This window comes from Brassica oleracea, chromosome C9 (assembly GCF_000695525.1).
Source record: "Brassica oleracea var. oleracea cultivar TO1000 chromosome C9, BOL, whole genome shotgun sequence".
Classification (NCBI taxonomy): Eukaryota; Viridiplantae; Streptophyta; class Magnoliopsida; order Brassicales; family Brassicaceae; genus Brassica; species Brassica oleracea.
Genome location: NC_027756.1, coordinates 31,779,794 through 31,793,531, shown reverse-complemented (window position 1 = coordinate 31,793,531; position 13,738 = coordinate 31,779,794). Strand labels below are relative to the sequence as shown.

The 13,738-nt window shown below is 38.0% G+C and overlaps 1 protein-coding gene across 1 annotated transcript; it reads left to right on the top strand.

Moving 5' to 3' along the window:
- Window positions 1-793: 793 nt before the first annotated feature.
- Window positions 794-2,095, top strand: LOC106314795. Its single transcript, XM_013752616.1, has 3 exons — window positions 794-1,028; window positions 1,074-1,213; window positions 1,490-2,095. Exons 1-3 carry the CDS (start codon window positions 794-796, stop codon window positions 2,093-2,095), a joined length of 981 nt encoding a protein of 326 aa, XP_013608070.1.
- The last annotated feature ends 11,643 nt before the right edge of the window (window positions 2,096-13,738 follow it).

The following is a 13,738-nucleotide window of genomic DNA, read 5'->3' as shown; positions in this document are numbered from 1 at the left end:
GCACTATTACAAGAGATAATGTTTGCTTTAATTCAAACCATCCAATGAGCTTCTTCCTTGTGCATAAAGCTCCTTTTGCTTTATCCAGCTCTTCTCCAGCCTGTTACACGCACCTCTTCTTCCCTTGCAACGGTCTGATGCCTTAGCTAAGGGAATAGGGCTTCTCTTATTCATCCAAAGTTACTCGGGTAACCAGTATAACTAGTATACTAGTATAACTAGGGTAACTTTGGTTTAATCTTTGCAAGTTACTCGGGTAACTAGTATTACTACGCCATGTACGGCCTCTTCATCATACTCAACTCCTCATGTCTTTCTCTTCCCATATATTGATCTCATCTCAACAGTTAACACCTTTTACAGGGGTGTTAACCTTCATTACCAAATCACGCTTGACACAGCCAGTGAAGGGAGCTTCAGTACCAGGAGCCCTGAAGAAGCAAAACGTTTGATCAAGAATGTAGCAACGGGTAGATCCTACGAGATGAAGGACGTAGAACGAGGAAGAAGAGTTGATTCCATAGATGGGCCACATTTCCCTGAAATTAAAGAATCTCTGGACTCAATTCATTATGTTCTAGATGAGCAAAATCAATTTGGGATTTATCAAATTGATCATGATGTATTTTCTGACCTAGAACAACATGTAGATTTCGTGGACATTCGAACCTTGAAAGATCGGTATCTCAATCCTGACACTGACAGCTTCACCCAAAATTATGATGCTACTGTTGGATCACGCCGAGGCAGAGCGAGATTTAGGTTAAACCAAGCCTTCACGGAAAATCGCAAAATGGCCACTAACCTGAACGGAAAGATAAATATAATCTACAGTGAGCTAATGAGGAAGTTCAATGCTCTAAGTGAGCACATTAAGAGACTGGACAGTCGTCTCCCTGGGAGAACTGACGCAAATCTAAAATGTCAAGTTAATTCTGTGTTACTAAGAAGCAGAAAACGTTTCACCCCGAACACCATAGAAATTAACTTTGCGGAAAAACCCGGTGAAGTTGAGAAAACCAGCGAAAGTAGATCACAACCAATACTTCTCAACAATCCTGATCCATGATCAGAACCTTCTCGAGAAAAGGAACGGTCCAACACTGGAGAAGCTGAGAAGGCGACGATCAACCTCGATGAAGAAGAGGAGGAGGACGAAGAAGATGTGGAAATCGATAGACAAGAAAGGAACAACGTCAATCGACTGACTTCGGTAAATATCAATCGACAAACTGGAAACAATGTCGATTGACACTCGACTCCTACCAAACCGGCAGTAGAGAGTGTGTATAGGACTTTGCCTCCCAGCAAGTCGAAAACTAAGTGAAAATTGGATAAAGCGATTTGCGAGAAAGCATTCGATAAAATCACACTAGAAATGCGACTAAGTGAAGCCATAAAAGTATCACCCTCGATAAAGAAATATGTAAAGGACATGGTATCCAACAACTTCCTAGCTGATGAACACAGCGTCATGATGGTTTCATAGGAAGTAAGTGCTATAATCCAAGGCGATACCCCGATCAAGAGACCTGATCCTGGCAGATTTGTTCTAGATTGCAACATACGAAATAAAAAATTTTCTCGATCCTTTTCTGAACTAGATTCCCGCATAAATCTCATGCCGCACTCTGTTGCGATATCACTGGGATACAACGAGTTTAAACCAACCAAAATAACCTTGGTTCTTGCTGACAGATCCGTTAGAGTACCTGAAGGAGTACTAGATGACGTGCCAATAAAGATTGACGACTGTCATGTACCAACGGATTTCGTTGTGTTGAAATACCAGAATGAACCGAAAGACCCCCTAATTTTAGGTACACCATTTCTAGCCACGGCTGGTGCGATCATCGATGTCAAAGAAGGTCAGATATGTTTAAACATTGGAAGCATCCCAATGACCTTCGATATGGAAAAACTGATAAGACGACCTTTAATCGACAAACAAGCCTTTTATGTGGATGATATCTCTGAGTTGGCTGAAGAATCTTTCATAGACCTATGCTCAAATAATCCCCTGGAAAAGTGCTTACATTCACTGAAAAGGAAATGTTCAGCATCGACAGCAGGGCTGATGAATACGCACGATTAATAGATGCAAGTGTAGAGATAGCAAATATCGTTGACATGGAGGATGACGATTCGAAAATCAATGTCGATCGATATTTAAATGACGTCGTCGATCGACAACCATCCTCTCTAGAAAATTGGAATGCCGAAAAAGCACCAAAAGTTGAGTTGAAGCAACTGCCTGCCGGACTCAAGTATGCTTTTCTTTACAATAATGCCTACCCCTGTAATCGTAAACGCCAATCTAACTAATGGAGAACTCGCGTTGTTATTGAATAAACTGCGCAAGTATAGGAAAGCCCTTGGATACTCTCTCGAGGATATTCATGGTATCTCTCCATATCTGTGCATACACCGAATTCACTTAGAAGACGATTCCAAATCGTCAGTGGAACAACAAATGAGGCTAAACCCGAACTTGAAAGAAGTTCTTAAGAAGGAAATTATCAAACTTCTAGATGCTGGAGTCATCTACCCAATTTCAGATAGTAACTGGGTGAGCCTTGTGCATATTGTACCTAAGAAAGGCGGTATTACAATGGTAAAGAATGATAAAAACGAACTCATTCCTACGCGAACTGTCACCGGGCATCGAATGTGTATTGATTATAGAAAATTAAACGCTGCCACCAAAAAATATCACTTTCCTTTGACCTTCATTGATCAAATGTTGGAAACATTGACAAATCACCAATATTATTGTTTTCTTGACGGATATTCTGGATTCTTCCAAATCCTTATACATCCTGACGATCAAGAAAAGACCACCTTTACGTGCCCTTACAGAACATTCGCATACCGCAGAATGCCATTCAGTCTTTGTAATGCCCCTGCCACTTTCCAATGATGCATGATGTCAATCTTTACGGATATGATAGAAGATTTCATGGAAGTCTTCATGGACGATTTCTCAGTTTATGGATCCAGTTTCAAAAACTGCCTTGATAACCTGTGTAAAGTTTTGGCAAGGTGTGAAGAAAAGAACCTCGTTCTGAATTTGGGAAAAATGCCACTTCATGGTTAACGATGGAATCGTCTTAGGACATAAAGTATCTGCTGCTAGTATAGAAGTAGATCGAGGAAAAATTGAGGTAATGACCGGTTTGCCTGCACCCACAAACGTAAAAGATGTGAGAAGTTTTCGCAGGCATGCCGAATTTTATAGAAGGTTTATACAAGATTTTAGAAAAATCGCTAGAGGACTTACAGCCCTCCTATGCAAGGAAGTTAAATTTGACTTCACACCAGAATGCGTAAAGGCTTTTGAAGAAATAAAGAAATCCCTAATAACTGCCCCCAACGTACAGGTACTAGACTGGAACCTTCCTTCCAAACTTATGTGCGACGCGAGCGATTTCTCTGTAGGAGCAGTTCTAGGCCAGAAGAAAGACAAAAAGGTACACGCTGTCTACTATGCCAGTCGAACTCTCGATGAGGCACAAAGGAATTATGCAACAACGGAAAAGGAGCTACTTGTTGTAGTTTATGCATTTGAAAAATTCTGCCAATACTTAGTCGGTTCGCGAGTCATTGTTCATACAGACCACGCTGCAATAAAATATTTAATGCAGAAGAAGGACACGAAACCTCGACTCTTGCGATGGATTCTGCTACTCCAGGAATTTGACATATAAATTAAAGACAAACGGGGAGTGGAAAACGGAGTCGCAGACCACCTTTCCCGGATATGAATAGAGGATGACGTCCCTATCGACGATTTCTTTCCGATAGAGAACATTTACCAAACGGATTCATCATTCATCGATAACATATGTCTCACATCCAAGGAGCCATCGATCGACGCCAACGATGCTATGTCGATCGACACTCCCGATGATCAAAACCAAGACACTTCCCCCAAGACCATTACTTTCGATATAAAAGTCAGCGTCGCCTGCAACACCTTGCATCCTGAATATGACTCTCTCGTAGAAAAAAGTATCGGTCGAGAGGTGCAAGCAGTCTAAAGAAGTTTAAAAGATAGACCCTGGTACGCTGACATAGTGAACTATCTAGCTGCTGACGTAGAACCCGAAGAGCTAAGAGGTTACTCAAGAAAGAAATTTTTTAGAGAAGTTAGGAGATATCACTGGGACGAACCACATCTCTACAAACATTGCTCTGACAGGATATATAGACGTTGTCTCGCCGAAACTAAAATCCCAGATATCTTATACCAATGCCATGGGTCCGACTACGCTGTACATTTTGCGACCTTAAAAACGGTATCAAAAAATCTTCAAGTTGGATTCTGGTGGCCAACCATGTTTCGCGATACTCATGCATTCATAGCACAATGCGACAAATGCCAACGAAGAGGAAAAATCAGCAAAAGGCACAAAATGGAACAAAAGTGTATTCTAGAAGTAGAAGTCTTTGATTGCTGGGGGATAGACTTCATGGGTCCTTTTCCTTCCTCATACGGGAACAAGTATATTCTTGATGCTGTTGACTATGTTTCCAAATGGGTCGACCCCAACAAATGACGCATCTGTAGTTATCAAGCTTTTCAAGAGCATTAGTTTTCCAAGATTTGGAGTTCTTAGAGTAGTCATAAGCGAGAGTGGCTCCCATTTTATTAACAAAGTTGTTTACGGATTACTCCAGAAGAATGGAGTTCACCACCGAGTTGCTACGCGCTACCATCCGCAAACGAGTGGACAAGTAGAAGTCTCAAATTGACAGATTAAAGAAATCTTAGAAAAGACCGTCGGAACTTCTAGGATAGATTGGTCTAGAAAACTAGACAATGCACTTTTGGCTTACCGGACTGCATTCAAAACTCCATTAGGAACAACCTCATTTCACCTACTCTATGGAAAATCCTGTCACTTACCGGTTGAGCTAGAACATAAGGCAGCATGGGCTGTAAATTTATTAAATTTCGACATCAAACCAGCTGCCGAAAGGAGACTCATGCAGCTTAACGAGCTGGATGAAATAAGACACTTAGTCTATGAGAATTCAAAGATATTTAAAGAGAAGACAAAAGCATATCACGATAAAAAGATCATCTCCAGGCACTTTGAACCAAATGATCAGGTGTTGTTATATAACTCTCGGCTTACGCTGTTTCCCGGAAAACCCCGATCTCGTTGGTCAGGTCCCTTCACTGTTGTGGATGTCAAACCTTACGGATCCATTACACTTATAAATGATAAAGCAGAAGAATTCACAGTGAATGGTCAACGAGTAAAACATTATTGGGCTAAACCGCCAATTAGCAGGCCTTTAAACTGCCAATTAGCAGGCCTTTAAACTTAGGTCTTCTTCCTAATAATTAGACAGATCGAACTTCGAGTCAAGCTCAAGATTTAACATAAGCGCTGAATGGGAGACAACCCATTTCTAGTTTTAGGATATTTAGGATTTAGTTTAAATAAATAAAAACTGATTATCGGGAAAACATAACGGCTGTCGATTGACGTGGATATCTCCTCTTCGATCGACAGGAAATGAAAAACTGCGGGCTCATTTAAGTCGACATTAAGTCGACACTCAAACAAACCCGAAAACACTTCAAAACAACCTCCACTCTTTTTCTCTCTCGTTTCTCGACCAAATCAGACGATTCTTAAGCTCAATCCACTCAATTTTCAACTCCCCATCCGTTTAATTCACTTAATCAACGAATCAACATGGTATGAAGTCAAAATTTTCATGCATGTAGGGTTGAGTTACAAGATGAACTAGAACCAGGATTTTAGGGTTTATATAGATTGATTTGTGCTGATGGAACGATAGAGTAGGGATTATGGATCGATTATCAATGATTATTATGCAATGCAATCCAAATTTGCGTTGATTGGGTTTTTGCAGGTTTTCGCGAAGGAAAATCGATCAATGATACTCACTTTCATCGATCGATTTTAGCGCTGATATATCAATCGATATCGAAAAATAACTATTGATCGATATCGAGCACTGAACCATTACGATTCGCTAATTTCGTGTTTTCTTTTGTGGATGTTGGTTGCAGTCGAACGAAAGGAGGACGAAGAGAAGATTCGACAGAGACGCCAACAGCTCAGCCCCTCCTCCGCCAGTTCGCCATCATGACCAAGAGAACGAGGAAATTCCCATCCCTCTCTTCGCACGTTTCGATGACCCTAACACTGCAGTCAAAAGCTCGGAATGCATAAACCAAGAGATCAGAGATGCTTGGGACGACTACGACAGCCTGTTCTACAACGCATGGCTGAAAGTCTCCATTGAGCCGACGCGTTTTGTCAACCCAGACGTGATCAGACAGCTGGGAATTAGAGAGGACCTAGAGGGCATGTTCGTGGAGCTTGGGATGGGCAACATGGCCACCAACCCACACGTCTTATACCCTCAGGTCGTCTGTCAGTTCATGGCCACGGTGCAGGTCTACTACAACAACGAGAGGGCGAAGAGGGCAAACGAGGGCACCTTGACTTTCTTCATCCGCGGCATCCGTTACAGAGTTCCTCTCACGGCTTTCAGCACCATCTACGGGTTCCAGAACATGGAGCTCAAGCGTGCCACAGTACCTGGTTTTGCAGGGAGATCGCAGTTTTGGGAGCACAAAGCTACTGACATTTTCGACTCTGGCTCGGCTCTTCAGACGGACATCTGTCACCTGACTCTGCGCTACTTCATGAAGGTCCTTGCCAACACTCTGTTGTGCTAGATGGAACCTAGTAAGGTTCGGGTGCAGGAGCTCTCATTGGTCTACTACGCGGTGAGGAGCTTGGTTCACATGGAGGACATTGAGGAGCCTTAGGACGACATGTGTCCCAACCTCGAAGCCCTTTTCGCTGAGCACCTCGTCAAGCTCAAGATGAAGCCATTCCAGGCTAAGGGAGCAAAGAAGGAGACGTTCGGGAGTTTGCTTACACCGATCTTCATGCACTGCGGAGTGCCACTAGACGATTCTGCGGATGATAAGAAGCTCGTCTACATGGATGCAGCACACCTCACGAGCGCATACTGGCTCAAGGACAACCACTACTGGAGTTTTAGGTATGAGGATGGCACGCACTTGGTAGAGCTACCCCCATCGTGCACTCACGGACTTCTCAGGAGGCCTCGCCAGCATCTAGTTTCACCCCAACCCGCTCCTCCTCTGTACTCCATCGACCATGCCGCTACGCTACACTGTGCAGCAAGCTGGAGGACCTCAGCAAGAGCAGCCAGAGGCAGCGCTTCCGCCATTCCCGCCCATGCCAGACATGTCTACACGCCTTGAGGGAGATTTCCAGCGCGTTGTAGTTGTTGCTCTCACCGCCATCTGGGCTAGAGTATCGAGATGTCGTTGTTCGAGCAGGGCGAGTGTGAGGGCCAGATCACCATCAGCTGCAGGACCATCACGCCAGCGCCGAGGAGACTCCGAGGAGACCACCGACGAGACTACTGATGAGGACTAGTCCTCATATTTCTATCTCTATCTACTTATGTTTTCTTCTGCTCTCGTTCTATTAGGATTTATTCTCAGATTTTTTATCTTATGTTATGACTAGAGTTTATCTATGTGCTGATCTTGCATGTGTTTGGATTGTCTAACAGAGCTAACCTGGCTGACTGATACTCATATTGTGATGAGTTAGACCAGCAATACGTTGCAGTTAGCACATAAGTTTTCTGTCTCTGCACCGTCGATCGACAAAGAGTTACTCATGTCGATCGACGAATGGATGCTCTTGTCGATCGACAAAGTGTTACTCATGTCGATCGACATTCGAGACAAAGGGGTACGAACAATCTTTTCTCTTGTCTAACATCTAACTTAGTACTTATGATTTATTCTCTAACCAATCTTAGACTGAATATCACTGGGGACAGTGAAATTTAAGCATGGGGGAGGTATTTACTGATACGAGTCAAGAAGGGGATAATGAACCTCTTTGAATTTTTACTTGTTATCTAACCACTCTATAGCGCAACTCTTAGACAGCTGACTGCAAAAAGTACTAGAGATACTAAAGTGGATCAACCTGTCAACTATGACAACACTTGCTGAGACTGTTTGAAGGAATCAAAGCTGACCTCCAACCTAACCTGACTCAACAGCTTGTCTTGGGGCTTGGTATGCATGGGATCGGATTCTTCAAACAAGTCTAGAAGGTAAAACCATGTGTAGATTTATCACCTCTCTCTCTCTCAATTTCGAATTATGTTTTTTTTTAATAATTATAATAATATAGTTAGAAATAAAAATGAGGAAAAGAATTCGAACAGGACTTGGTGGCTACAACCAATTAAGGCTTGCTTCATAAGAATTATATAGGTAAAGGATTAGAACAGGACTTGGTGGGTACAACCATTAAGGCTTGATTCACAAATAATCCTAGGATATAGGTCAAAAAGAAGTGAACGGGATTTGGTGGCTAAAACCATTAAAGTTTGATTCATGGAAGCCTGTCCAATCTTGGTCAAAGATCTTGAAATATAAGAAAACTTTGCCTGAGAGAGAAATTAGTAGAGAGAGGGGAAAAGAACTCTTATTTACCTGCAGGTCCAGATACTTGTTTGAGCATCCTTGCATCCTCTGATCGATCCCCCCAAGGTAAAGCTTACACTTTTATTTATGCAAGAAATGAGGTTAGTAGAGGAGAAAGTCATATAAGATTTGTTGAGTTGTTGGCTAGATGAATTTGGTTGCTATACTAGGATAATGTATAATGTGCTTCTGAAGGTAGGATTTCATTGATGGAGTTAGCAATATCATAGAAGTGATGATTCCAAGTTTAAAAAAAGTTAGGTGAGTCCCTGTTGTTTTCAAACCTCTCTTAGAGAGACTGCTCTTGTATGTTTTGCTTAAAGAGTAAGTCTAAGGGAGTTAATAGGTCATGGTTTATATACGGTTTTAGAGTCTTTTATATGCATTTGGACCCTTTTTAGAGTAATTACAGGTCCAGGTACTTACTAGAGGAAAATGAGGTATTTGTAGCAATTTGGAGACTATTTGAGAGCTTTGCTGGAAACAGAGGAATAGTCGATTTTTGTATCAGAACATCGACCGACGATTATCAAGCATAATTGATCAATGGAAAGCTCGTAGCATCGATCGACAGTGAAGCCACCCGCGAGTTAATGACAAAATTAGAAGATTGCAAGTTTCACAAAAGTTCCAATAATTACATGTTAAGTCCATGGCCGCCTGTTAGGCTATATTATTAGGGTTTTGTATCATTTGGGAGGCAAACTTGCCTAGAGACCTTTTTAGACCTAGTTTGGAGAGAAGCAACACACCACCATTGGAGGAAGAGAGAGCTTAGGATTGGAGAGATAGATCTGAACTACAAAACAGAGAAGATCTTGAACTCCCTTGCTTTCACTTACTCTATTGTTTACTCTTGTCATTTTATTTAAGTATTATTCAGACCATCATAACCATGTGCTTTATGAATATGTCTGAGTAGTCTTACTGTTAGATTTAGGTTTCTCAATAGGTTGATACATGTATTGCTAACTTAAGCTGTTGCTAGGGTGTTTAAAATATAGTTCTTCATCTAGTTGTTCTTAAAGCTACGTTTAGGATTGATCACCCTTTAACTTAGATCTTAGGACTAATTGAGAACAAGTCATTGCTTGACTCAATACCTGAAACTAATTAGCCTGATCTAACTGACTAGATACACACGAGAGTTGGTCTAGTAAGTTAGAGAACACAATCAAACCTGCTCGTAAAGCTTTCTGAAAGTAGCATCGATCAACGCAACGATAGTTCTGTCGATCGATATGTTAAAAGGTGTATCGATCGATATTCTTTACGAATCATTGATCGACACTTTCTCGTGATTAACATACAAAAGTTGAAATCTGAGATCCAAGTTATATAATCTAATTGATTTTACGTAAGTTTGAGTTCGAAAACAGTTAATATTAATGAACCCCTAAAACCCCCAAATTAAGTTGTTTACTTATCATACCTGAGAATATACCTGAATTTAGCTATTTTTCCAATTGTTAACAACCTCAAATCAAACCAATCGAGCAACTGCCTTGCTCACCATTTCATTTACTTCTTAAAACCTATTAATCTAGCTTTATTTCGAAGACTATAAATCTATTGTGCAATCCTAGAGTCTCTGTGGATTTGATCCCTAAGTACTACAACTGAACCTCTTATATGAGAGAATAATGCATTCCTTAGGGTAATTTGAGTGATATAATGTGTTGACACTTTGATTTTTTTTTTGCTATTGGTAATGGAAAAAAATAACATTTTCTTCACCAAAAATTAGCTTCTTTCTCAAATATTTTTTCTCTATCTATAGAGTTGTGCTGTTTTTTACATTTATAGTGGATTCGATGATGACAAATTCAGTTTGAAGATATTAATCATATAGAAAAATAGAGACACTTGTATTTAGATAATTTCTAAACTTTTTTATTTTGAGAAAATCAGTGATCATCTTGATTTATAGAATGATTATAACTTCTAATCTAGAGAAATAAAAAAATGGAAAGTTGCATTTGACACTTTATATTTTTGATCATTTTAGTGCTACGAGTTGTATTTAAGAATCATTTGTATGTATTAGGGGTTATGGTCACGATTAAAAAATTTGGGACTAATCTAAAAATAAAAATGCACAATTAGAAAGTTTTGGGCCAAGTTACACTGAACTGAAAGAAGAACCTTACATATAAAAAGAAAGAATACATGAGACACGTGTCAGCAAATCCCCCTTCCAAATGTCATAAGAAGAGGAAAAATCTGCTTTATATAGATATATATACTAAACAAAGCATCTCAAATCAATTACATAGAAGTAAAATAAATTAACTCTATAAAAAATTCAAACAGTATACAATTGTATCAAAATTGAAATATTATATATTATCCATTATAAAACAGTAGTAGAAATTTAGTAATTAATATTTGATAATTAATAAAATAATACCATAATAAAATAAATAAATATTTGGGGTTTTGAACTGGGTCATTTAAAAATATTTTAAAATAATACTCATTTATATTATTAGTTATGTTTATTATAAGTTTTTATAAATTACTTGGTTGGAACTTTATAATCAAGCTTTAACTGATATAAGAATTATGCTCTTGATTGGTAAAGCATTATCATAAGCATTATTTTTTTTATTATTCAACAATTTTTGGAAAAATATTTAGAATAGCATTTTGAAGATGCAAATTCTCTCTAAATACACTTTTTAATACTTTCATATAAAGCTTCTCGTAAATCATTTTCTTTTATAACATATTATATTTTTAAAATAATTTAAATTTATTTATTTATTTTAGTTATAATATCACAAAATTATATTTGTATCCAAAATTTGAATTCATATTTGTAAAAATAAAATAATATTTAGAATAAAATAATTTTTAATTTTTAAAAAATAATATTTTACATTAAAAATATTATTAAATATATATCATTAATTTTTTTATTATTCTAAATAAAAATATTAAAATGATTATATATTATATAGATTATAAATATATTTATATTATTTAAAAATAAAACAAATATATTATTTAAAAATAAAACAAATATATATATCATATACTAATCATATATGAATCATTTACTGCTCTACTGATCAATTTATTAAAAATATTTATGAGAGCATATTATTTCGGTAGCATACTACTTTTATAGCATAATGATATTGCTTTATTATCAGCTCTATCAATCAAATAATTAATTTTAAAAAATTAAAAAATGATTCATGGGAGGAAATAAATGTCTCATATTATAGTCTTTTGGCACAAATATTCAATTTTTTAGAAATATACTAGGGGTGTGTCCGTGCGGAATATTGTTTTATTGTTGTTAAGTATAATTTTTTGGACGATATAATTATGTGATCGTATTTATTTATTAAGAGCATTGTTTGAGTTTTTCTTGTGTTATGTAGTAGTTGGTGATATGTTAATATATTATGTATTTATTTTTTCAATATTGTGTTGTTTTGTGTATTGTAGTACTCGTTAGTGGTGAAGTGAGTAAACTTTGCATTTAGGAATTTGTTGATTTTAAGATTAACGGTTTTAGCGTCAAAATTTTATTTTTTTCAAGTTCTCGAACATTATTCTTTTAAAATGTTTTTTTTTTGCCATCTCCCCATATTCTGCCTTAAGCCGTCACCATCTATGTATTTCGTTTACCTTTCCGGTGTGCGGTGCTTCTGACCATCATCGAATAAAGACTCATCTTCGTGCTCTTCTTCTTCCTCACCTTCTTCTCCTGTGAGATTATCTGGTATTTGTTGTACATCGAGTTTAGGAGTTCCCAGTTGTGCGGTTGTTTCTCTTGGCGTTGTAGGTTGTTTCGGTCAATATTGGCTTCTCCTCTTCTTCTTTACATTTTGGCTGATGTTAGAGACTGCATCTCCTAGGTTAGGTCAGAGTTATTTGTCATTGATGTTGTCTTCCTCGTCGTTCACTTGCCGTCGATAGTCCCTACTCGTTTTGGTGATCTGATTTCTATGCTCTCTTTAATGGTTCGAGGACGAAAGGGTTTACTGGTTTCGTTTTGTCTCCCTTTCCCTCTCTGTTTTTCATCTTGTTGCAGCTTTTATTGCTGCTCGCGTCTCTGGTGGCTCTTCTTTTCGCCATGTTTGCCACTCTAGGTTTGGATAGTATTTTTCTTTGTGTATCCTCTGTGGGCTTAGAAGGTTGTTTCTGGTCTCAAGCTTAGACTCTGATTTCTAGGTGGTTGGCTTCTATTCTCCCTCCCTCAAATTGTTTCTCTTCTTCTGTTCTTTTCCTTGGTTTAGGTGTGCAGAGTTAGTCTCTTGGAGCTTTGGTCCCTCCTATCCAGAGCTTTGTGATTCTTCGTTGTCATTGGCGCCTTGTCTGTGGTTGTTTAGTTTATAAGGTGTTTCTTACCTCTTACCTCGTGGTTGTGCTTCCGATGCTTTAGGCATGTTTCTTCTTGGTTCTTGGTGACTTTGGCCTTCCGGTCATTATTCTTCCTCTGACCGCTTTCTTGGTTCTTTGTATTGGTGCTTGATGGCACTCCTTTGTGTTTGAGGAATTGTTTTGTCTCAAATTTTATCTTTATAACTTTTTATGACCTCTGCTTATTCTGATCAAGTCACTCTATGGTAAGATGAGGTAACTTAGTCTTCGTTCTTGATCTCCTTTCAGCTCCGAACCTTTATTGAGTTAGTGTTACTGTGACATTTTTGATTGTATCTGTAAGTGTGAAGGTTTTAGGTTTAGACTATGTGTTGTGCTCTAGTTTCATCTTCTCGTTTTGGTTATTTTATTATTTTAATAGAAAAATAAATATATAATTTATACATAAAATAATAGAAAATAGTAAAAATAATAATATAATGAAAGTTTACGTTATTTTTAGTTGTGAATAAATTAAATATTTAAAATATATTTATATTATTTTACTTATTTTCTATCCATCTTGAATTTTATTGACCAATAAATATAGATTATCAAGTTTCATATGACGATGGCTAATGCGAGAAGGATTAGATAACTAAAAGTCTCAAGACTAGTTCTACCTATCAAATTAGATCATGTTTAATTTATTGGTTGAAATTAAAAGAGAAAATAGACATTTACAAAAGTAAATTTACTTTTAACTACTTCTCCTTTGGATATCCCATTTTATTGGTTTTCCAAATCTTAAATAACAAAACCAACAGAAAAAAAAAGAATGTGGCTCAGGATATTTACAAATTGCACCACACTGTAGTTATAGTA